The sequence below is a fragment of the Pygocentrus nattereri genome, chromosome 18 (assembly GCF_015220715.1).
Source record: "Pygocentrus nattereri isolate fPygNat1 chromosome 18, fPygNat1.pri, whole genome shotgun sequence".
Classification (NCBI taxonomy): Eukaryota; Metazoa; Chordata; class Actinopteri; order Characiformes; family Serrasalmidae; genus Pygocentrus; species Pygocentrus nattereri.
This window is the reverse complement of record NC_051228.1, coordinates 20,074,642-20,099,046: the sequence shown is the minus strand read 5'-3', so window position 1 is coordinate 20,099,046 and position 24,405 is coordinate 20,074,642. Positions and strand designations below refer to the sequence as shown.

The window sequence follows — 24,405 nt, the reverse complement described above, 5'->3', positions numbered from 1 at the left end:
ATGCAGCTGTATCTGTCTGAATGACGTGAATTGGAATCAATTGCTTCAGAGCAGTTAGAAACAGAAAACACTAAGGGATTGGTTCTGATGCGCATGTCCCAGCTTAATGAACATTTACGCACATAAATATTTCGGTAGGTAAAAGGATAGGACTTGTGGGTACTTGAAACTTTGCATGTGTGTTTGGCTGCTTTAAATAGAATGAGCTGAATGTCTTTTCTTTGCTTCTTTTTCAGGACTCCTTGTATTCATTAGCCCTAAAATGCCTGATAAGCCTTTCTACAATCATCCTTCTCGGTTTGATCATCATCTATCATGCCAGAGAGATTCAGGTAACTAACTATATTCAGATTACACTTTTTCTGCTTTACTAAGACCATTATTTTTTGCTGCACTACATGGCCAAACATATGTGGACACCACTCCTTATTACTGAGTTCATGTGTTTCAGCTGCACCCATTACTGACAGGTGTATAAATACCAGCCATATAGCCTGGCAATCTCCATAGATAAACTTTGGCAGTAGAATGGGTTGCACAGAAGAGCTCAGTGACTTTAAACATGGCACTGTCATAGGACACCTCTGCTACAAGTCAGTTCATGAAACTTTTGCCCTGCTGGATCTGCCCTGGATAACTGTGTTATTATTGTTAAATGGAAGCCTCTAGGGAAAATTACAGCTCAGCCATGAAGCGGTAAATCCCTTAAACTCAGAGTGGGCCACCAAGTGCTGAAATGCATCAATCCTTTGTTGGACCACTCACGACAGAGTTTCAAACTGCCTCTGGACGCAATATCAGCACAAGAATGTGCTTCTGGAACTACTTAAGAGGGTTTCAATGGTCATGCAGCTGCACACAAGCCTAAGATCAATATGTACAATGCCAAGTGTCGGCTAGAGTGGTGTAAAGCATGCCACAACTGGACTCAGTGGTAGCGTGTTCTCTTGAGTGATGAATCATGCTTCATTATATTGGAGTCTGATGGATGGCTACCTACCGGAATGCACTGTGTCATCACTAAAGTTTGATGGAGGAGGGATAATGGTCTGGGGCTGTTTTTCAGGGTTTGTGCCCCTTTAGTGAAGGGTAACGTTAATGCTACAGCATACAGACATTTTCCGCAATTGCACATCTTGGTGGAAACAGTTTGGGGAAGACCTTTTCCTTTCCCAGTATTACTGTGACCTGTGCACAAAGCAAGCTCCATAAAAAGTTTAGGGTGGAGGAAATCCAGTGGCCTGCACAGAGAGCCCTGACCAATGAACACCTTTGGGATGAACTGGAACATTCATTGTGAGCCTTCTCGTCCAACATCAGTGCCGCACTTTACAAATGCTCTTTTGACTGAACAGGCACAAATTCCCAGACACACTCCAAAATCTTGTGGAAAACCTTCTTCTTCTGTAGAAAAGTAGACGCCATTATAAAAGAAGGATTAATGCCTGCAATTTTGAAAATGGATATGAAACAAGCTCATATAGGTGTGATGTGTAGGTTTCTTCATATTTTTGGCAATACACTATGTTTATAAAAATGTCCAGTGATCTGTGACACATCCTCTTTACCCAAGACATGTGTTCGAGGGCACTTAAAGTAGTAGTTATGATGACAGAATTAAGTGGATTATGTTGGATTGAAGTGTATATTTCATCCCTAACGGCTTAATCAAATTATTCTGTGAAATCCCCTCGAGGCTCACTGACCCTGTTACAGCTTTATGATGGGGCAGCTGTTTGACCCAAATAAGTATGCTGGCAGAAAATCTTGGATTGTTTGGCATCATTACTAGAGATATAACGATCATTGCTTCAAATTCAGAGGTGGAGACCCACTTTTTGATATTGTGAGTTTTTGTGGGATAGCAGGATGGCTGTCAAAAAAAGAACATGGCTCATATTATTGATGATATTTTCCATTGGATCTCCAACGCAAGTCACATTGTGCTGTGCATACAATGCACGTATGCTTAGCTCTGTGTGTGTGCAGCTGGGCTTAGCCCCTTTCTGCACGCCCCCTAGTGGCCATTCTGCCGAAAGAAAAGAAGCTGACTGAGATATTTTGATTAAATGTGATCAAAAAAGTATTTTTCCGGAGTCTCTGCTATCAGATGAACTAGGAATGAATCAGATGTTGACTCTCTGTGTGTGAAATGTTGTGACTCAACTGTGTTGAGCTGCCAGCGAGCAATTAGGGAAGAAAAGGCAGGGATGAGAACTTCCTGCTGTGGAATAGGGTTAATGAAGTAGGAAGCGTAAGACTTAACAAAGTGGTCAGATATGTAATTATTTTAATAGTGTTGTTTGTTTTTGTGTTTTAATACTAATATCTAAAGCATTAGCCATGAATATGATAACTCTACTCGTACTTTGTAAACCTAGTGTTATAAATCAAGTCTGCAACTTTTATATGATGCTAGCAATGTATGTAGGCTTTAGCCTCTCAGTGTTGGTCCCCACATTTTGTACCTGTGGTAACTATACACATATTCTAATGTAATATTTTGTCATTTTTAAGTACCACAGTACAGGTTAGATTCTGACTAACTACTAATCTGCTGAAACAAGATAAAAACTAATGTCTGAGAGAGTTAAAGTGGAGTGACTGACAGAAAGCTGCATTTAAACCTGTTCTGTGGTGTTTAAGACTGTAGTGTTTGGTAAAGTAAAAGCAATATTGAACATGTTTTGTGGTGAGCGGAGCTCTCAGCCATTACTGAGCGCTATCATGATTAGTTTATCGGAGGTCTGATTATCCCCTCTTTGTGTCAGTGCACAAATAATGCTTGCAGATCTGATTTAAGCAGCTGTTAGTATTTCATTTTTTTTATTTTGCGCGATAGTGAATGAAGCTTTTGTAATTTTGTATTTGCCGCTTCCTTAAAGGAAAAGTTAGTTAGATAAAACATCTGTACTTGCATCATATCCAGTCAGAGGAGCACTATTTTCATAATAATTTACCACTTCTCATGTGATATCTTTATCAAACATCGTATTTTATGTCCATATTATACAGCCTTAGTGGACTGTAAAAGGTTTCAGGGCTATTCAGAGCTAATTTCAAGCTCTATGTCTTTTTGTGTTCTGTGTAAGGTGGATACACACTGAATCTGGCCACTAAAGGGTTAAGTGAGAGCCCAGCACTGTCGGCTCCAATGAGCAGCTCCAGCATTTGGACAAAACTCAATTTTATGACCTTGCGTCAGAGCGCTGTAGCGTTACGCACTGGGGGCTTTTTTTCTTGGTGCTAGTCAGTATTTGTGGCTCGTGCATCTGTATGTTGTGTATGTCGTGCCGTCGCTTCATTAAGAGGAAAAAACAGCGTCAGGCTGCTGCCACGGCTGGAACACAGCAGATATAAAAACGTAGGGTTAAAGCTGCTGCTGTTTGTAGCTTATATATTCATGTTTATTCTTTATTTTCAGGAATTATAGTGCTTAAGAAGAGAACAGAGTGACCGGTGCTGCACAATATAGTCAAAATCATTGCAGTTTTATTGATTGGTCTATTGCAATTGCAGTAAAGCTTGCAATATATCAAAAACCTTTAATGTGTGTTAAAGACATGCATTTTTATGGCAAAAAATAACATCAGTTGGATCATATTAATGCCTTGATTGATCAAAACATCTACGCAACACTCATTAAGACACGAATAAACAATGTTATGATTGATTAGAGGGCTTACTTGCATGTTACAGGTTTTGGTGATATGAGATATTGCTATATGCAAGTAATACACGATTAAGCCAGGAGATGTTACTGTGATTCTAAAAACTCTTACTTGTGGTAAAATCACTGTAAAGCCTAGACATAAGTGGCTTAATTTTCTAAAACAGTGATAACATAAAATATAATAAAATACACAAATTGTCAGTAAATAATTTGTCATAATTAATAATAATGTAACAAACAATTCCTCCACCAAGAAATATAGTTTGTTTCGAGTTTTCTATTGCTGCCAAATAAGCAATCATGAATACTATAACACTAATAGTATGAGAAATTTGTGTATTGTCATTGTATGTTGCAGTCATTTTATTATTTTTTTCCATATAATAAAGAGAATGTCATAAAATAGCAGTGAATAAACAGTAGGTTTTGCCCACCACGGCCATATTGTGGATATTCCATCAGCACAAAGTGTTCCAGCAGTTAATGGTGGCTTCCAAATCAAGATATGAAGAAAAGTCAGTGCTGATTTGTATCAAATCAATAAGTTATCCTTGAGTCCCAATTATAGTTGTTGGTGCCTGCGATAAGTTATCCAGATATCTATAATGACCTTAAATACTGCATCAACGTGCACATAATAGACACTAAAAGCATACAGATCGCTAATTATTTGGTCTGTGGAAGGGTGAATGAAATACTGTCTTTACCATCAGTTACACCATAAAGCATTGATGTGATTGCAGACGTCTTGATGCTGAAGTTATGTGAGCCCTGCTAACATTCTGGCGTTCTCTCACCTGCATTCAGTGTATAGCTAAAGCAAACAGATCTAGATAGATGTGAAGCAGTCGCAGGTATGCATATATTCTATATTTTATGACCATTATTAAATATATGAGGACTCTGCGTTAAGTCCTGTAACCTGACACAGCTTCATTTAAATGTGTAGCTTCCACAAATGACTGGAATCCCATGAAAAGCACTGTCAGAAGGATTGATTAATATTTGATACAGGCTGTAATTGACATATGACTGAGGTGCTGAGATCAATAGCAAATCTGTTTGTACATTCCCAGCTTCCAGTCCAAATGTGGAAATTGTATGTCCTTGACTTAAGGCTTAATTTGCCTTTTTAATCATTCTGATTGTGAAAACATTTTGTTCTGCTATTTATATTATTTATTTATGATAGTCTTGTAATTATGTTGTTTTTCTGCTTTGTCTGTTTTGTAGAGAAGAAGTAAGCAAGAAGTTTTGCAGAAAATAGAATAGATTAGTCAAAAAAGAGTCTAGTGTAGCTTATGAACATGGTTTATGAACAATATTCATAGGTAGTTCTGTACATAAACCCTCTAGGTAGAATATTTTAATTGCTTAAATGATCAAAAAATACTACCAGCATTATAACTACAAAGCTGAAGTCGTCTTATTCACAAGCTTATTCACAAGGGAGTCTGTGCTGCACTAACATTAAAACCACAATAAAACATTTGAAACAATGAGTCACTGCGCTGTATTAATTATATGTGCATGCTTAGTAGGACTGAGTGGTGGTTGTTTTACTTTGTGGTTGTCAGCTCTTCAAGGACGACCAAATGAAAACCACCTTAAATCTGGCCATATTGAGCAGGGTCGCTTGAGTAGAGGTCAGCTTGTAGGGCTAATTTACTACACTGCCAAAGCAAGTTTTTTAGGGAGGCTGCCAGTCTAATGACATAAATTTCTTGCACAGTAGCTTTAGCTTACATGTCTCAACATTCATATTTTAAATCTTTAATGACCTTGTAATCCAGTGATATTTGAGAGAAAAATATTCACAGGACAAAACATATCAGATTTGGAATATTCTTGATTACTACCAAAAACTCTATACATATATATATATATATATATAATCACAAAGACACAGTAACAAAAGGTCTAATTAATTCTAAGGGATAAAAAGTGATTGTAAAATTACAACTTAGCACTATTTAAATGATATCAGGCTCACTGGTTATTACTGGTCTCTGCTCATTTGTTAGCAAAATTAGCACCCTTTATTAGCATTTCTTTAAACTCATGTTGGTTCTTACACTAATACTTATCCTGAACTGTAATACCTTTCTGTCACTTCTGTGGCTGTTATCAGGCCACATTTCTGTAAAGTAAAAGCCTGTTTAGAGTGCATTTTCTGGATATACATCATTATGAATGTCTCTTTCCTGGTGGACCCAGGTTTACCCGCAGGCTTCAATAACACAGCGGCAGATTGATTTAGCATTAGCAGCGCTACATTATTCCAGCTACAAGCAAACCTAACAGACCATTAAATTAGTTCCACTTTCATATGGATGCGTTTATTTTATTTTAATTTTTAAAAATATCGATCTCTTTTATTAGCGCAACCATTTTGTGTTATATTGGTGTGATTTAATTTGTGTCAGTAGGTGCAGTTACTGCAGTGTTCTGCCTTGACTGTGTAGTCGTCCATGGAGCGTGGAATTAAGCGGCTAAATCACAGAGATGGGACCTGGATATGACAGAGATCAGCTAGGGGGGTATTTCGAAACATATGATTTATGAGATAGAGAGGCAAATTAGTCATAAACCAAAATTGGGAATCTAGGAAACCCCATCCAAACCTTAAAGCATTAAAGCAGCAAGCAAGCACCTTTAAACAAAAAAGCCCTTAACTGTTTGACATAGGGTTACGGTTAGTGTCCCCTAATCCCCTGCTGAAAAATGACCAATTAGAACTATTAGGATTAAAATGGTTGGTCTTACTTTCTAATGGGAATTGACTGAATAGTTGCCATTACAGACCACTAATTTCCTGCAGAACATCTTTAGATCCCATTAAGAAACCATCACATGCATCTCTAATCAGTTTTAGGACTTTTGTTCAACCATTTGAATCCTTTATACAGTACTATCAAACCTTTAGGAAAACACAAAACACCATTACTGACTATTGAACACCACCAAGAGCCAACAGAAACTTTTAATGGATGCTATGGTTTTTTCATCAGGATCATTATATTGGAGCACTGAAGAACACTATTATGGTGAACAAAAATGGTCCTCTAATCACTATTCCCTACATTGTAGCACTATATAGAATCCTATTATAGGGAACACTAATGGTCCAATAATCACTCTTCCCTACGTTAGACACTATTTGGAACACTGTTATAGTGAACAAATGCTTCCCTTATCACTGTTACCTATTTTGAGCACTATATAGAACACTATTGTGGCGAACGGAAATGATCCTTAAATACCATCACCGATATTAGAGTGCTATCGAACGCTATTATAGTGAATAAAAATGGTTCTGTAATAATTATTCCCACTTTATAGAACACTAATATGGTTAACAGAAATAGGCCCTAATCACAAATCATTATTTCCAACATTGTAGAATCTGAAACACTATATAGAACATATAGAATGAATCTTCAAACTAAATGACACTTCCTGTTTCTCCTATTATATCAGAAAAATGGCTGCTAAACACTAGAAGGCTGACTGGTTAGCGTTACTGCTACTGAGCGCTGACTGGTTAGCATTAGTGTTACTGAGTGCTGACTGGTTAGCGTTACTGCTACTGAGCGCTGATTTGTTGCCATTACTGCTACTGAGCGCTGACTGGTTAGCATTAGTGTTACTGAGTGCTGACTGGTTAGCATTACTGCTTCTGAGAGCTGATTGGTTGATATTACTGCTTCTGAGATCTGATTGGTTGGCATTACTTGTCCTGAGTGCTGATTGGTTGGCATTACTGCTGCTGAGTGCTGATTTGTTAGCATCACTGCTACTAGTGCTGATTGTTGGTATTACTGCTACTGGATGGTGACTGGTTGGCATTACTGCTACTGAGTTTTGAGCACCATCAGAAAGTCCTATAACTAAAGTAAAAAACCATTGAAAAATTAAACAGCATTGTAAATATATTTTGTGCTGTTCTATGTTGAGAAAATGAGTGTATTTTCCATATAAAAGCAATTAAGCATTTACAGAGTATGAATTTGCACAGAAGCTGCATAGGAACTAGTTCATTTTGGGCAAGAACGCCCTCTAGTGTGGCAGTTCCCCTCATTAGAAATTCTCTGGTTTGTACACCAGCTATTGCATTGCATTGTGGGATTGCAAGAGTGCATTGAAAATTCTCCATTGTGTATTTGGGCCACTACAAAAGGGCAAACTCCCAAAATAATGCACTGTAAAGTGAAAAGTACGTAGTTTCGGACGTTCAGAACAGATTGATGGATGTGCGGCTCCTTGAATTTTCAAGAAACATAATGAGCAGTGTCCGTCTTTCAGTACTGTACCCATTAGAAGAGGATGTATGAGATGTTGCTGTTGGCCAGCACTGGCCTTTGGCCTAAGTTTTCCATCTGATTGAGAAATTAGGGGGGGAACTCCCTCCTGATAGCTGTGCATGGAGTTAGGTTAGGTTAGAGTAGGAGAGGGAGATTCTCTGTCAGATGGTATTGCTGATTCCACTTCTTGCATAATTTATAAGAGTTGTGGTTGTAGTGACAGAATATGCTACTAAGTCAAGCATGGCTTTGTATTGTGGTTCTCACTGTGCTTCAGTAGGGGACAGCATATGGTGAGCCTTGATATTGTATTAACTCTTTAATGTCTGCACAAAAAAGCTGCTATTTCTATCTTTTAATCTCTACTTTTGGGAACATAGGACCCTGAGGACATAGAGCTCTGGGAACACAGGACCCTGGGAACATAGAGCTCTAGGAACATAGAACTCTGATAACACAGGACCCTGAGAACATAGAGCTCTGGAGAACATAGGACCCTGAGAACATAGAGCTGTGCAAATACTCATAATAGCTCTGGGAACATAGTGCTCTGGGAACATAGGACCCCATGAACATACAACCATATTTCATTTCTTCCTCTGTTCTTCATTCTCTGAGACATGCCTCGTGCCTCCTTGCTACTCATATCCAGCATTGTAATGAGCCTAAAGCACTCTGAGGAAAAGAAGTAATATCAAAGTCTAAAGAACATTCTGTTTGAAACCAGTACCTGGCACACTTACACTTGCAGAACAGCACTCTGTCCTTCTCTCTTTGGTCTATTTTTACGCTCGTTGTAAGACTTATCAATAAAGCAGCTACATGGATTTCACTCGCAGGCTGCTTTTGATTTTCAGAAATACATGAGAATCAGAACAGAACACAGCAATCTAGGCTATTTCAGTGCAGATGTAAAGCAAAGTGACACTTCAGCTGAAATATCCACACAGTCCTACTCTTCACAATCACTGCTTTCAAAGAACAGAGAATACAGAAATGCCACACTAGATAAAATTCACCAACTGCCAAAGTTTCCGTGAAAAAAATACACATTTGAGGAAAATGGCTACAAACAAAGCATATGGTATCCAGTGGGAAAGCCTCAGGGCAGCACAGGCATTCAGGGAAGGGCTAATGATGTCTGGGAGTTAAGAAAAATACATGTCTGTTTTTTTTAACATTAGCTTAGCAGCCACGAAATTGAGCCCAAGCTTTAATGAATAGCAATAGAAAAGATGTCAGGGGTAGGTAGGTTTAAAAGATCTACCTCCTGGGGACATTTAAATGTAGATTATTTCATGTATTCATGATTTTAAGATCTACTACAAGTGTCTACATTTCACTGTTGAAGTTTTTTGAATAAACAGTGGTCAGTTTGGGTTATAGCAGTAAAAACACAGGTGTTCTTTGGCCTTCAGATTTGTTGAGTTTTTAATATAGCCCTTTTAATGGTTGAGTTTGAAGTTTGACACCCCTAGTGGTAGTTTGTGACAAACTAAATAAAACTTTAATTTATATGTAAAAATGAATTTATATGTAAAATGAATGCGACAGTGAGACATCATGGTGTTAAAGGAAAAAACTATAAAAGGATTTGTAAATTTATTTATTACGCATCTAATATCAGAATATGTATGTTTGTAAATATAGCAGAGGGATGGACATCACCCTTATTTTCATGTTGAGGAAATATGATTGAGGCAATATGGGAACAGAGAGCAAATTCAAATGAAAATTTCAATAAAGGAACATATGGCTCTGAGAATGCAGGCCTGTTTCCAGAATTACACAGAGGGAAGTAAAGCCCTGAAAACAAAAACCTGTTTCCTAGAAATTACAAAGAAAAAATCAAGTGCCTAAGGGGTCATGGGGATGAGCTTTGGTTGTGTAGGTGTGCATAACTTCTAGCATGCTTATAAAAAAAATACATAATGGAAAACTGTTTCATTTTTATAAATGAATGTTATTACATTACAATATTTATCACCTTTCAGATACATTTGAAATCCCACAGAGAGCAAAAAAAGCCAACACCTTTACATCTCCATTTGCTCACGGCACAGCTTATCACATCCATATGCTAGTGCTAAAGATTAGTGTTAGAAAGCGCTCCTGCTGATTTGATGGGCGTGTTTCCCAGCAGTGGTATAAACACAGTGTTGCACGTTATAGGAGCAGAGCGGTCCCTCTTGATCTTGTCATCAGCACATTTTTGGGGGGGTCGAAAAGCAGCAAACATTTCAAATGGGGATTGTAAATGCACTTTGTAGCCCTCGCTAGTTTATTATATTTCACCAAGCTGAATTGCAAAGGCTCATATTCATGTGCCTCCGACTTTTCTTGTTGTACTTGTAAGCCTCTAAGGGATATCAATCTTCGCAATGTTTCGACAGAAATAAACATGCCTCACTTTCAAATGGCCCACACATGCTGAAGACCCAAGCCAACCATTCCAATCCAGCCACATATAGATCATTACGCTTCTGATACATTATAAAAGTTTTTTTTTCTTCAGATGGCTTGCCTCTGCTGGCAGGGTTATTAGTATTATGAAATGTGATGACTTTAGCTGGCAAATAAAGCAAGAATCCTTTCCAAGCTCATTTTTCCTTTTGTACGTCCGTCTTTAATTCAGCCAACTGGAGGCTTCCAAAGCGACCGGGCAGCCATTTGAAACATTTAGCACGCCCAATTTGCTTAATATACTCAAATGAGTCCCGTATGGGACAGCAAAGGAAGTCGTGAGTGTGGAGGTTTGGTTGTAGATAGTAATGGGATCATCTGTTTTCCTGCTTTCTCCTTCTCAAAACGACTTATTAATGTGCTGCAAAGCCCTGTTGTCATGCTACTATTAATTTAATTGGGCCAATATCCTACACGTTTCCTGTGTTTTCCCCCTCAAGGCACAATTACAGCATTTGTGTTGCTTTATGTTGTAAAACCAGTCATAAATCATTTTCACATGACCATTTTCCAACCTCTCTTTATTCCTTAGAATTGGGCTGTTTTTCTGTGCCTTAAATATTTATGATACTGATGTTTTTGTGACATCACAGCAGCTTTTGTAAAGTTTTCCATATATTGACTACATGGCCTGGACAGTTTTGAAATATTTGAAGTTTATGTACTATAGACTTTTATTTGACATAATGAGAAAATCAATTTTTCCATGATATGAGCCCTGAAAGCTCAATAGACATAAATTCTCAATTGCATGCTCCACCCCACCCCCTTGTTGCAAATGTTTGTGATTATACAAGACATGCTTCTTTGGTTTTGCATTTAGTCTACATTACTAATGTAGCTAACACATAATGGAAGCTTATGTACATCAATTAGCATGGTGCTATTCATTGAACTGAGTGGAGCAATCTCACTTCATTGGTTTCTGATATTGTACGATATACTGCTATACAGTGGCAAACTGTAGGCAGCTAAGACCCATCCGTCCATTCATTTTCTAAGCCGCTTCTCCGTCAGGGTCGCGGGGGGGGGTGCTGGAGCCTATCCCAGCAGTCTTCAGGCGGAAGGCAGGATACACCCTGGACAGCTCGCCAGTCCATCGCAGGGCAGACAGACAGACACAGACAGTCACTCACACACTCACACACTCACACCTAGGGGCAATGTAGCATGTCTAGTTGGCCTGACTGCATGTCTTTGGACTGTGGGAGGAAACCGGAGAACCCGGAGGAAACCCACGCAGACACGGGGAGAACATGCAAACTCCACACAGAGAGGACCCTGGTCACCTGGCCGGGGAATCGACCCCAGGCCCTCCTCGCTGTGAGGCGACAGCGCTACCCACCACGCTACTGTGCCGCCCACCGTGCCGGCAGCTAAGACCATAAATGGCAAAACTTGAATGAAGACTAGGAAAAAAAGACTTCTGCAATAATGCTCATTTTGATTAGCACCCATGTGGGATTTCTTATAGTGTGTTAGCACTAAGCCAACATATTTTGGGTGTTCAGAGTAAACATGGACACCTGAAGCTTGTAAAAGCAAGCAAAAAAAGCAAGCAAAATTTATTAATATAGCGCTTTTTACAACAGATGTTGTCACAAAGCAGCTTTACAAAACAATCAGTATTACAGAGAGAAGAGAAAAGAAGAAAGAAAATCCGGGTCCAAGCCCGGAATAAAAGATATTCCATATGTTTGTTTAAAGTGTGAAACAGATATTATCATATATTTCACTTTGCATGTATCAGTTTTACAGTGTCTCTTTCAATAAAGAATTCTGGCATAGAGCTGCCCCTGCTGCTTTCTATTCCTAACAACTAGTGCTGGCCTTACTCCAAAGGCCTTTTCGAGCAATTTCAGGCAAATATGCTCCACTCCGCATTTCTTTTTTTTTGGTTTGTTTACTGTTACAGAAGTTTCTTATTTTGTTTGTTAGTATTTATGCTTTAGATCATAACACCCGTGTAACAATGCTGGATTGCTGCATGTTTTGTTGATGTGTAACTCTTTATATCAAATTTAAAAAAGTAACTGCACATTTTACAGGTTAATTAACAATACTGAGTGATGATCTGCCAGAATATACAATTCTACCATGAACAGGACTGAGCCCCAGATCTTTACACACCCAGCCAATGTATCTTCCCATCTGTACCACTATAGAGTGGAAGGGAAAGTGTTTATCTGCTTGTAAATTTCCACTAGGTGCATGATGGGGAATCATCTCAAAAATCTTGTTGCAGTCTTGCAAATGGTGACACTGCAAGATTTCTAGTCTTTGCAAAATCGTAGTCTGTGACTAAAAACTGTGACAGTGTCTTTAGATGTGAAAGGGTGTCAGATTTTGGTCTTTCAAAAGTCTTTTCAAAGTCTTCTGCACTCTTAGAAATAAAGGTTCAGTTCAGGTAGGTTCATTCATTAAGGTAGAAACAATGCAAATTTTCCCTCAAAGGTACAACAGTGGTTTTAAGGTCCAATTACGTACCTTAAATAAGTTTTTCCAAGTCGAAAAGTACACAGTTTTAACTGTTTATAACCTAAAGTTTTAAAACAGAACATGAAAATAAGAAGCCTGGAGACGAGGCGGGGTGTATGGAGTCAAAACCACTTAGAAATATAATTTCAGTGGATTTTGGTACAATTATGTTCTCTGACTAAAGGTACTCAGATGTAGCCTTGAGGGTCCCACCCCAGTGACAAGAGAGATACTTTTTTAATATACCTTTATTTCAGAGAGTGTAGTGAATGGTTAGCATAACCCAAACCTGCTTAGATTATGGCTTGCATTCACAATCAGTGACATATCTAGAACTTCTAAAGGGCCTAGAGTGATGTTTTTCTCATATAATTGGTCCTGTTGTAAATCAGAACATGACTTGCTGTCACTCTGTCGCTTCCTATTTATGTTGGTAGTTAATCTTGTTTGTAAGTCCTTCAGTTCAGCCTTGGAAGTCCTAACCAATGAGAGAGCTCACTTGGCTGTATCTGCCTAGATACAACAGAGAAAACGTCCTGATTGACATTTCAAGAATTTGACCCTTTTGTTTCCAACCAACTCTTAACACTTATAGTGTTACTATAATACTTGCAGACTTTAAACAAAACAGACATTATAATTCTATTGAAACAGTGAAATAAGAGTTTTACAAACATATTTTTTTAATTTCACAGAAATCAGTAGGTTTTCTCTAAAGGTCTAAAAGGCTCTGATGGTTCGCCACTGCTGTAATGGACAAAAATAAAGGCAATATTCAGGCATCATTTTGGCAGTTTCTACTTTTTTAGTTATGCATTGCAGTTTTGTTCATTTTTGCAGAAAACTGCCTGTAAAACAAGGTTCTATTAATTGCCCATATTATTTCTAGGTTTGTTCAGCTTGTGGCTATTAGCTTGATTGTTTGTGTGTTCATCTTTTTTGGCCGTTATTGCTGTGTGCAGACATTACTGTTGTTATTATTTTATGAGAGCCACCTCCAGTGGTTGCTGAATCATCACCTTTTCTGCAGCTGGAAGTTATTGGATTGTTCAGAAAGGTGGAGGTTCCTGACAGCTCATAAAGAGTGGGGGTCAGTGGGTCTGTACTGTAATATACTGTACTGTAACATACAGCAACGTCTTAAAGCACGGGGTTAAGATACTGCTGACATTATGCTGAGCTCAGGTTATTCAGTTAATCTGTTCAGCTGTTTTTGCTTTTTAAATATCTGGATTTTAAGTGAACAATAGTCAAAATAATCCAGGAAGACAATATTTTGCAGTGGTTAAAGATTTAACTTTGGTTTACTGCATGTGATGCTGCCAGCAGACCTACAGAGCAATAACTCACACAACTTACAGTGTACAAATGTATCATCTTTTTTTATTTTAGATATTTAGGTGTGCAATCATATGTAAACGTTTGACCATACCTGGTGAAATTAGGTTTTGCTGATTTTCTAAGTGAACATGATTTTTAAGTGAAGTTTCGCTTTTTTTTTTACAGGGAACAAACTTACGTATGACATTTTCCTGCACACTTTAGAACACAAGTGTTGCTTATTTGCTGAGTTTAAAATAATGGATAAAAATAAAATATTTTTATTTTTTTTAATATGTTAACCTCATCTAATACATAGTATTTGTGTATTAAAATGTGCAGAAGTGTGTTTGCAGTAGAGGATATGTTAACTTATTTACACTAAGAAAATCAACAAAACATCATTTGGGCTGCCTTAACTTTTGCATACAATTGTGCAGCATTGCTTAGCTATGGCTACATTAGTTAGTGAGAGATGCAATAACAGTCCTAAGCTTTTTTACCCTATTAGTGGCATTTGTTCAACTTGTTTTTCCCAAATGTATCCATAATTCAGTGTTTAAGATGTAAACAGATTCATTCTGAATGATTTGATGTGAAATGGTTGATTGTAGAGAGATTTTTTACAGTGGTGGTAATGACTACAACACAAATATAGTCATTTTATTTACAAGAACTTGTGTCTTCTGAGTTTTATATGGAATGCTGATGATGGTAAATTTGTGGTAAATCTGAAAAGGGGAACTATTTTGCTTTACTCTCCACCAATAAAGGATTTGAAATATACATTAGGTCTCAAAACTATCGTAAAGCATCATCTTAGGCAATACTTCATGTAATAACTTTCTGTGAGGGAGCTTTTAGAGGTGGACGTCTGGTTCGTCGGTAAGTTTCTCTGGAACAGAGCATTTCATACCAAAACACTCTGAATGATTTTATTTACATCTCAACCATTTAATCATGCAGAAACTTTTGTAAACATGGGTGGAATTCTCCTTTCAGTAAAGTAACACTAAGATGGGCTCAGATATCTGTATGTTTGAATAACCTCAGTCAGTGAGGTCATAGTTCCAGTTGTGGTTGTGCACGTGAGTGGCAGTGTCAGTCTTGGGAGGATGTGACGGATCTCTTGTGGCGAAACGTGTCCTCCACAGAGACAGCAGACAGGTGTCAGGTTTCCACTCTTCACCGCTGACCTGTATGTTTTCACTGGGCCCCGGTCTCCTGGGCAGGATTACAGTCAAGATACAGCCCGATTAAACCTGCCACAGGATTTTTTACACAAATGTCTCCTAAAGATTTACTGTAGCTGGTTTAAGGGAGGAACATTATCTGTGCCTTAACAGTTTTACTGCTAAGTAAGGCCTACTATAACCCTCACTGAGGGAATCTTCTCACTCAGATGCATTCAGGATCAGGAGCACCAACAGGGATTATGTCAACAACCAATAAACATATAAATCCAAATAAACCATCTAATAAACCAGCATCTATTTCATTTTCTTGTCCAGTGATCTGATAAAAATCAGTTGTTTGAAAATATGTTTCACATGATCATGTGGTGTGTTTTCAGCATTTTGATTGGCTTTTTCACTAAACTTGTTTCACGATGTTGAGTCGCTTGCAGCTGTTGCAGCTTAGTTTAAAATGAGTTGCAAGATGCTATATTATGCAAGTCAAGTGTCATTTAGTTTCATGTAGGTTTCAAGCGACTAAAGTTTCTTTTTTTAGATTAAAGTTTCACTGTGGAAAGGCAGCCAAAAGACCAGTCCTCACTAAAAACTGATCATAGCTCTGACCAACCTAGCAGTCAAGACCGACTTAAAAACCCCTCTTGATGCAACCAGCCCTAGATGTTCTGAGCCTTTTGCAACATTTTCAGGCGCAAACAGGACATATTCTATCTGTGTGTTATGTATGAGGTTGCACGGTACATAAAAAATGTTTTAACTTAAAAAAGTAAGCAAATGAGTTAGTTAATTAAACCTCTAACAGTAAGTTAACAGGACAAAAAATGTCTGGTAATGTGTTCAGAGTTCAGTATGGTAAATTGACTGTTTTAAATTGAAACTACAGTATGTACATTCCACCTCACTGGTGGAAATATGTAATTGCAGGGAATGTGTGGAGGAACATTTTGTAACATGGGTTGTGATTCGCCCCCCTTGCCCAAGCAGATGAATCTGAGGACAGAATTCAAAGAGAACTCAGTCAAAACTTGTTGAAGGACGCGTCTTCTGAGGATGTGAGTGAATTATCTACTGTTATCATCATATACTCATCTGTATAATATTGATTTTGAAATAATTTGAGACCTAAACATCGAGCTGGACCTTCTTTTTGAGCCTGTGCGTGTGATGTTAATATGTATAGATGTACAACGTGGTGTGAAACACTCTCAACCCATCACCTCTGACTTTTAAATTATTATTTACAGAGCAACTCACAGCAGGTTACGGTCACCATATTTTAGCCTGATTTTATTCCCCTCAATGATAAGTGTAATGATAGTCACAAATCACAATCTAAACAAATAATAATTGAAGTGTTTCTGTATTTTATGTCATTTATGGGGTTTTGTACTTCTCTTTTTAGCATTCAGAAGCATCCGTGTTTTCAGACACAAATTTATTGCCTAAATTACAACATATTTCATCTGACTATGCAAAACTGGGTGGAGCTGTAATAAGCGGATTACATATTTTGTTCAGTTTATTACAGTTTGGTCAACTAGTGGCAGCAAGTTTTGCATCACATTTTTCTGCTTTTTATTTTCAGGCATAAATTTGCAGTAGCAATAATGCTTGAGGTGTCTGCCAATGGAAGAAGATAATGTCACTAGATAACTGTACTTAAGACACATAAAAAAGTCTAGACATTGATTAAATAATCTTATAATATTCTTATAATGAGAATGATAAGCTGTATTAACTGATTTTCTTTGCCAAGCTTTTTTTTTTTCTTGCAGCATGACCCTCAGACCATGTGGGTCTTCCCTTTAAAGAAACCTGAAAAGCCAAACACTACCTACAACCAGGGATTTACTTGTGCAAAGTGGCCTCTTACTGGCTCACTTTGATATCATAAATAAACCATTGCATTAATTTCTAATTGAGGCGAACCTCTCAAGCCCAATTCACTAATGAGGCCGAGCGATTTCTTTTCCACGGGACAAGATATATGCTCCCATCTTCACATTACAGAGATTAAATATTGAGCCCTGCTCCATTAGTTCTATTGAGCACCACTGAAACCAGTAACCAGCTACCCTACCTAGCAGATGGACGACTATAGCCCAGCGCAGAGGGAGATGACCCCACCGCTATCGGTCTCCCGTCAAGATGACCCTTCCCCCTTGAGTTGACTCCTCTCCAGAGTAGACAAAATGTCAACCTGATCAATAAATGCATCACTATGCAAAGACTAAACTAGTACTACACAGAGGAAGAAGTTTTAGGGCTTTCATTCATTAGATAAACACAAGACTTGTGTTGTTTTTGATGCAGATTAATCAAGATTTTAATCAAGAGATTAGTAAACTCTGTTATTTAGTATTTTGAGTCAGTGACGTATCTTTTAGAGGGAACCTGCTTAAACCTCCTTGTATCCACATTAATAGTCCATTTTATCAGCTTCACCAACCATATAGGAGCACTTTGTAGTTCTACAGTTACAGACCGTAGTCCATCTGTTTCTCAGCGTACTTTGTTATACCCCTTTCACCCTGTTCTTCAGTGGTCAAGACCCCCATGGATCCTCACAGAGCAGGTATTATTTGGGTGGTGGATCATTCTCAGCGCTGCAGTGACTGATGTTGTGGTGGCGTGTTACTGTGTGCGCAAGTCCTCAGAAATCAGCCTTGTACCGGTTAGCTGTAGCATTAGCTCATTGGCTCATCTGAAGAGCCAGCCTCTGCTACTCAACAGACATGAAAACTACTTATTCAGCTCAACTACTCTTGAGTAATAACACGGCTTTTTAGATGTGTTTACAGTGCCAGTGCTTTCATCTAAAATGTAAGCCTTCAGATTAGCTAGGTCTCTTTTCTTTTTCCTCTTTGTTGTTGTTTGTTTCTTTACTGTGGTTAACTAGATCTGTGGATTAACTTTTTATGGATTGTATTTATCAAAAATAATACACATCCCTAACTCCCCAAAAAATAATCAGTTAGCCAAGACAAGTTATAAACACTCCTTATAGCTTAAACTAAAGATAAACTAAAGCTATAAAATGGATGCTTAAAATAAGCTAGTGCATGTTTGGCTGCTGTATGCAAATAAAAGGGTCCTAAAAAGCATTTACATTTTAACTGAACAGTTGTGTATTCAGTGCTTTAATTTATTTTAAAAGTGAATGTAGGCTGGGGCAATTCACTGTTAACAGTGAGCGCACAGTTGGATCAAAAATTTGCAGTTCTCCATGTACCCCCCTGTGTTCATCAGTATCATACACAAATAGCATATCATACTCAAAAGAAATCTTCAAAGTCTCTTTAAAATGCTTAGAACACGTCATTACTTATAGTTCTGTGGTTGCTGCCATGCTGAAATGCCATACTATGCCATACAGTGTCACGTAAGCGTGTGTACTGGAGATTACTGAACAGTGCAGCATAGTTTTGGGCAACTTTGATGAACATAAACCTATATGTTAGCTATGTTAGTCTCGTAGATCTAGCGCCAAAGTAAAGAAGCAAAATTCAGACACCAAATACGATAAATGAAGGGGAAAGAAGGAAAACCATTTGTGCTTGGTAAACAAAGCTCGAAAAGCAAAGGCAAAGATCAGCTGTCCTGTCCTGCCTGTTAGTCTGTTTTATTTATGCTGCGGGCCTCTGGGAACCGGCCGGTGCTGCTGACCCCTGCTGCCGCTCTGATTTATTTCTTGATGTCGTTGCACAGGTTATCTTGAACAACTTTGGTTGTCAGCTGCGTAACTTTACCTACACATGTATATGACTTCAGTGCAGCAGACAAATGTAGTGTTTTCCATATCCAGCGGCGGTGACACTGCGGGCGGAATATTTGATCGCTTGGAGGTGAAGAACTCCTGAGGATTGTGTTGCAGGGCCGTCCATTACCATAATTAGTTTTACCTGCTGAGGAGCTTTCCTCACGTAACCCACTTTAAATGTTTAATCACTGCGTTTTGAAGCAGCTGACTGTTTTTTTTTGAAAGCGCTTTCATGACAGGAGGTGATTGCCCCGAATAAACGAAAGCTTTTTTCGCCTCACGTTCCCTGAGCCAGGACGGTTCTCCGGCCCTGCTGGGCCTTGACTAAGACGGCGTCTTTCTCACCGCGCTAAGGGCAGCTCTTCTTTCCCTGTCTAAATTACATTCAGCTGGAAAGTTGAACAAGCCTGGCTAAAGCATCAGACAGGCTGGATTAGTGTTACAGCATCCCTCACACTTGTCAGGTCTTTCAAGGATCTTGATGTGTCTTAAATGATCTTGAAACCAATCTCTGTGTTTGAACACTCTAAGATGTGCTGCATATCCTGGGAGATAAATGTGAAAAAAATGGTAAAAGACGTGCTGAGGATGATTGATCATTGATCACACAGCTTCTGATCATTTTTGTTTTTTCTTAAAGGAATAGTTTGTCAAAAAAATCCAGCCTTACCACAAATGAGGTCAATCTGCCTAGACATGTTTGGTGTCTGTAGTTTGCTATGAGGCCAGTCTGGCTAAGAAATAATGCACACTTATTACACTAACTGTGTGCCTTGTCACATTTGCCATATGCATGTTGAGCTGCTAAATAATCTCATGTTGTTACTGACAGAAGGACAAACGTTTATAGCAGCTACTACTGTTGTTAGCTATTCTAATGTGTTTTGTCCATTTTTATAGATAACAGTGTCATACAGTATCAGAAACCACACAAGCAAATCAGTTTGAGATTGTGTAAAGGCATTTTGGCCTAAAACTAGTTTAAACTGTTCTTTGTTGAATAATGCAATATTCTGTAGTACGGTATTATATCCCACAACTGTATTGCTTTGACAGAATTCACAATTGCATATCATTATCTGTTGTTTCAGTACAGTACCCAACATGCATTACTCAAATACATCATACAACTATTGGAAATCCTTGTGATGTCAGCCGATCTTGACTGATAGTCTAGCCACTTAGCTATAGGCTAATATAACCAAGCTAGAATTTGTGTAATTCATATATATATATATATATATATATAATGAGCAAATATAGGTACGTATGCTCCTTATCGAATCGATGAATCATGAATTATGATGAAGGAGAATACTTCATAACATGACAAATAATATATTTAAATATTTAGGCTGAAATGCCCCTTTACAAGCATTTGGAGGCACCTGTACATCTTTAGTGCTTACTGAATTTAGAGAGAGTATATAGTATTTAATAAAGAGCATATGAATGGGAGAATGGCTGCAGTATAACAGGATCATATGATGTGTGACTGGTGTGTGGGTGTCAGTGTAAATTTTTTTTTCATATTCAGAATGTCCTTGAGACAAACACGCTACATTAAAGCTCAGAGATATATTTCTGTTTGAATGATTCAAGATTTTGTAATGTGTTTCCCCTAAATGTATGATCCAGGTCATTGATTCCATTTCACTTCCAGGAACACAGCAGATATTTTTTTTTCTCGTAATGAGGTATTCGTGGGTGAAGGGAATCTTTGGCACTGTATCAAATTCATAATTTGAGATTTTGACTTATTTACAGCTGAGTTTTATATGGTCATTATGTCATCTGAATTATTGAAGCATCTGGGCCTTTTTCTAACTGATGTTGCGGATGTTTGGCAGGCGTGCAGACGGCTGTGGATGGCGGAGAGTGAATAATTAACCACAAATGACTAATTAGAGTGGCACAATCGGCTCAGAATCAGTGCACTTTGTGTGAGTGAAGGCTTCACGTTGTCAGTAAGGGACTTTAGATCCATAATAGCTTATGTGATTCTATGTGAAAAACTGTCTGATTTTGATAATGAGCTCTGTCTGTGGTATAGAGACTGCAGCTGGATGTGCTTTTGACTTTAACGCTGTAATACTGAGTCAAAACAGCAGCTGTTTTGCCTTATAATCTATTGTTTTACTTCAATAACATGATTTCTCAAAGCTGTTGACGCATTTACAGGGATACATAAAAAATATCATCTAACAAAGCAGAATTTTGTATTCACAAACTACATTTAGAGCAGCCAAACACATCAATAGGAATATGCTTCACACTTCAGTGGCTTTTATTGTTCCTCTGTTGAACTCAGTAATGAGCTTTCCCGTACCGATTTGAATTGTGTTCTGAAATATGTGCACACACTTGGTCAGAAGCTGTCACAGTCCATCCAACAATAAAGGCAGCATGGAGCTTCTTTTATACAGTAATAGGGAACAGGGTAACACTCAGAAAGCTCCAGTTCCAGAATTTGTTGCACCAAAAGAATTAGTACAGTTTTGTGTTAGAGATAAAGCCACAAAACTATCACAATGTCAGGTTCTGCACAGCTTTTCAGTACTTGCCAGATTAATCTGAATGTTTTTTGTTCAAGAACACACTGGAACAAAAAAGCGGGTTTATCAAGTGTTCTTTACACTGTCAGAAATACAGGATTGAAACTTTCACTGGGACAGTGCCCCTCTTGTCACTGGGGTAGGATCCTCAAGGGTTCATCTCTGTACCTTTAGTCAGAGAACTGTACCATAATCTATTAAAATGACATATTTACATTGTAATGACTCCACACACCCCGTCTCGTCTCCAGGCTTTTTATTTTATTGTTCTGTGTTAAAACATTAGATTATGAAAAGGTATAAAAATGTACTTTTCACCTGGAAAAAAAATTATTTAAGATTCACAGTTGGACTTAAAACCACTGTTGTACCTTTGAGGGAACATTTACTTTGTTTGTACCTTTGAAGAACCAAAAATGTACCTGCACAGAACCTTTATTTCAAACAGTGTAGTAAAGGCAATGGTTTTGTTCAGAATCATGAGTTCTATGTAGAACCATTTCAAGCTTAAATGGTTCTTTGCATGACAAAATGGTCCCTAAGATTGATGGAAAATGTGTTGTATGTGGCTCTATATTGCACCAAAAACCTTGAGATCATAACAATAGCAGAACTCTTTTTGGTGAAATACAGAAACATTTTTATAAAGGTCCTATATAGCACCATGTACAACACAGTCTCCATCAATCTGAACAACCATTTCACCATGTGAAGAACCATTTAAGCATGCAAATTGTTCTTTATATGACTCATGGTTCTAAATAGAACCATTCCCTTTACTAAAGAACCCTTGAGAAACCATATTTTTTAAGCATGTAAATCTGTAAAGATTTTCACAGCCCGTCTTGTTTGCTAAGTTGTACTCTCTTTGTTTCTGACTAATTAGAGTTTGTTTAGTCCTTGACTATCATAGCTGGAGAAGAGAAAGCTGGTTTAAGCTGGCTCTACCCTGCATGGTCTTTAGCACTATTATAACCTCGAGTTGCCCCCCCTAAGAGAGCTGGGAGACAGAAAAAGCAAAGAGATGTGTATGCGTGCTGCGTGTGCAAAGGGGAACTGAAGACAAGCACAGAGTCACTCTTTACAATTTTATGTCAGCTTCCAGTTTGTAGTGAAATATTTCTCCAGCTCTCATTGTGATATCTCCTTCTTTCACCACATATTCCTCACCTGTTTGTATCTTATCTTTGCTATGCTTCTCATGTGTGCAAAGAAGCACAAATAACTCCAGTTCAGTTTAGCTCATTTAAAAATGTCATCTTAGCAAGTAAAATTATCCAAAATCTAGAAGATGTATCTAATATTTCTCATATTGAGATTATTTGTCACAATTGGCCCCTCCCAGTCCTGTCCATGTGCTTTTTGTTTACTTTTTCGTTCATGTGCCTTTGTTTTGGTTCAGTCCAGCCCCCTTGTTGTCCACCCTTGATTGTTAACACCTGTTTCCCACCTGACCCTCATTAGCCCTCTTGTATTTAAGCCCTGTGTTTTCCTTAGTCTAGTGCTGGTCTATGTTTGATCGTGTTTAATGTGTTGGCTGTATTGTATTGTATTCTCGTGGTGTCTGGTTCTTGTTTGAGGTTTTGTGTTAATTTTGTCATGTCTGTCCCTCCTGCTCTCCGTATTGGCTGTTTGAACCTGGACCGTTTCGACCATGAGCCTGGATTTGCCCATAATAAAAGTTGCTTATCTCAGCATATGCGTCTGCCTCCTCACTCCACGTTACATTGTTGTAATCTTATTATAAGATTATTTAACTCATTCTTTACTTGCTTTAGGTGATATTAGTCCCATGATCTCACAATATTGACAAATAGTTTCACTTGTAGCAAATATGCTTAAAACAAGCTAAATTGTAAAGAATGTATAGAATTAAGTTACATAATCTTATGAGCTTACAACAATCTCACATGAGAAATATTAAATACATCAATTAGATTTAAGATACATTATGTAACAATTATTTTACAAAAACAGCTTCAAAATCATTTTGATGCTAAACTGACTCATAGGCAAAATGGGGTCTCTGTTATTACCACTCCAGGCTGGAATGTCTGCTATAGCATTATATAACTTGGGAGGAGCAGTGCAATACTGTGTTTTGTTTCACAGCACCACGTCACACACCAGCAACTATGGCTCTTCAGCTAGCTATAAGAAGTAGCTTGGTATTCCCAGCATGGACATCATCATGGAAGCTGCGAAGAGATCAAAGATGACATTGTGAGAGGTAGTGAGAAAGAGTGACTGAGCAAGTGACTGGACAAGAGTAAATCTAAAAGAGATAAAAGGATGCAGGACAGTCTTACGAGTAACACGAAAACAGTGCAAACCTGACAGTGTTATTTATGAAAGACTGTAACGTAACCCGTAACCTTATCTATGTCATCTTTCTCTAACAGGATTTTTCCGGATGCCAGAAGTGATCCAACCTCAGACCTGTTTCAGGCTAGCATGCAAAGAAATAAATTCATCAAAAAGTTTGGTCAGTCAGTAAATCTCACGCCAAATAATCCTTGAAAGTTAGCAACCTCCTGTAATAAAATCCTGTAATGTTACACTACCTTGTAATTTGACTTTCTCTTCTGATGTTGTGCTTGCAGGCAGAATCCTACTCCCCCTCGCATACACACACGTCTTATGACATATGGACGCTGCA

General features: G+C 38.1%; 1 protein-coding gene across 3 annotated transcripts in view; it reads left to right on the top strand.

The window, feature by feature from the left end:
* The window catches only part of kcnn2 (potassium calcium-activated channel subfamily N member 2), a 74,148-nt gene that overhangs the window by 4,399 nt on the left and 45,344 nt on the right, over positions 1–24,405 (top strand). For all 3 annotated transcript variants that reach the window (XM_017711209.2, XM_037547672.1, XM_037547671.1), the window contains exon 2: positions 237–332. In XM_017711209.2, the coding sequence (XP_017566698.2) occupies positions 237–332 (96 nt within the window). The remainder of the gene's footprint in view (positions 1–236; positions 333–24,405) is intronic.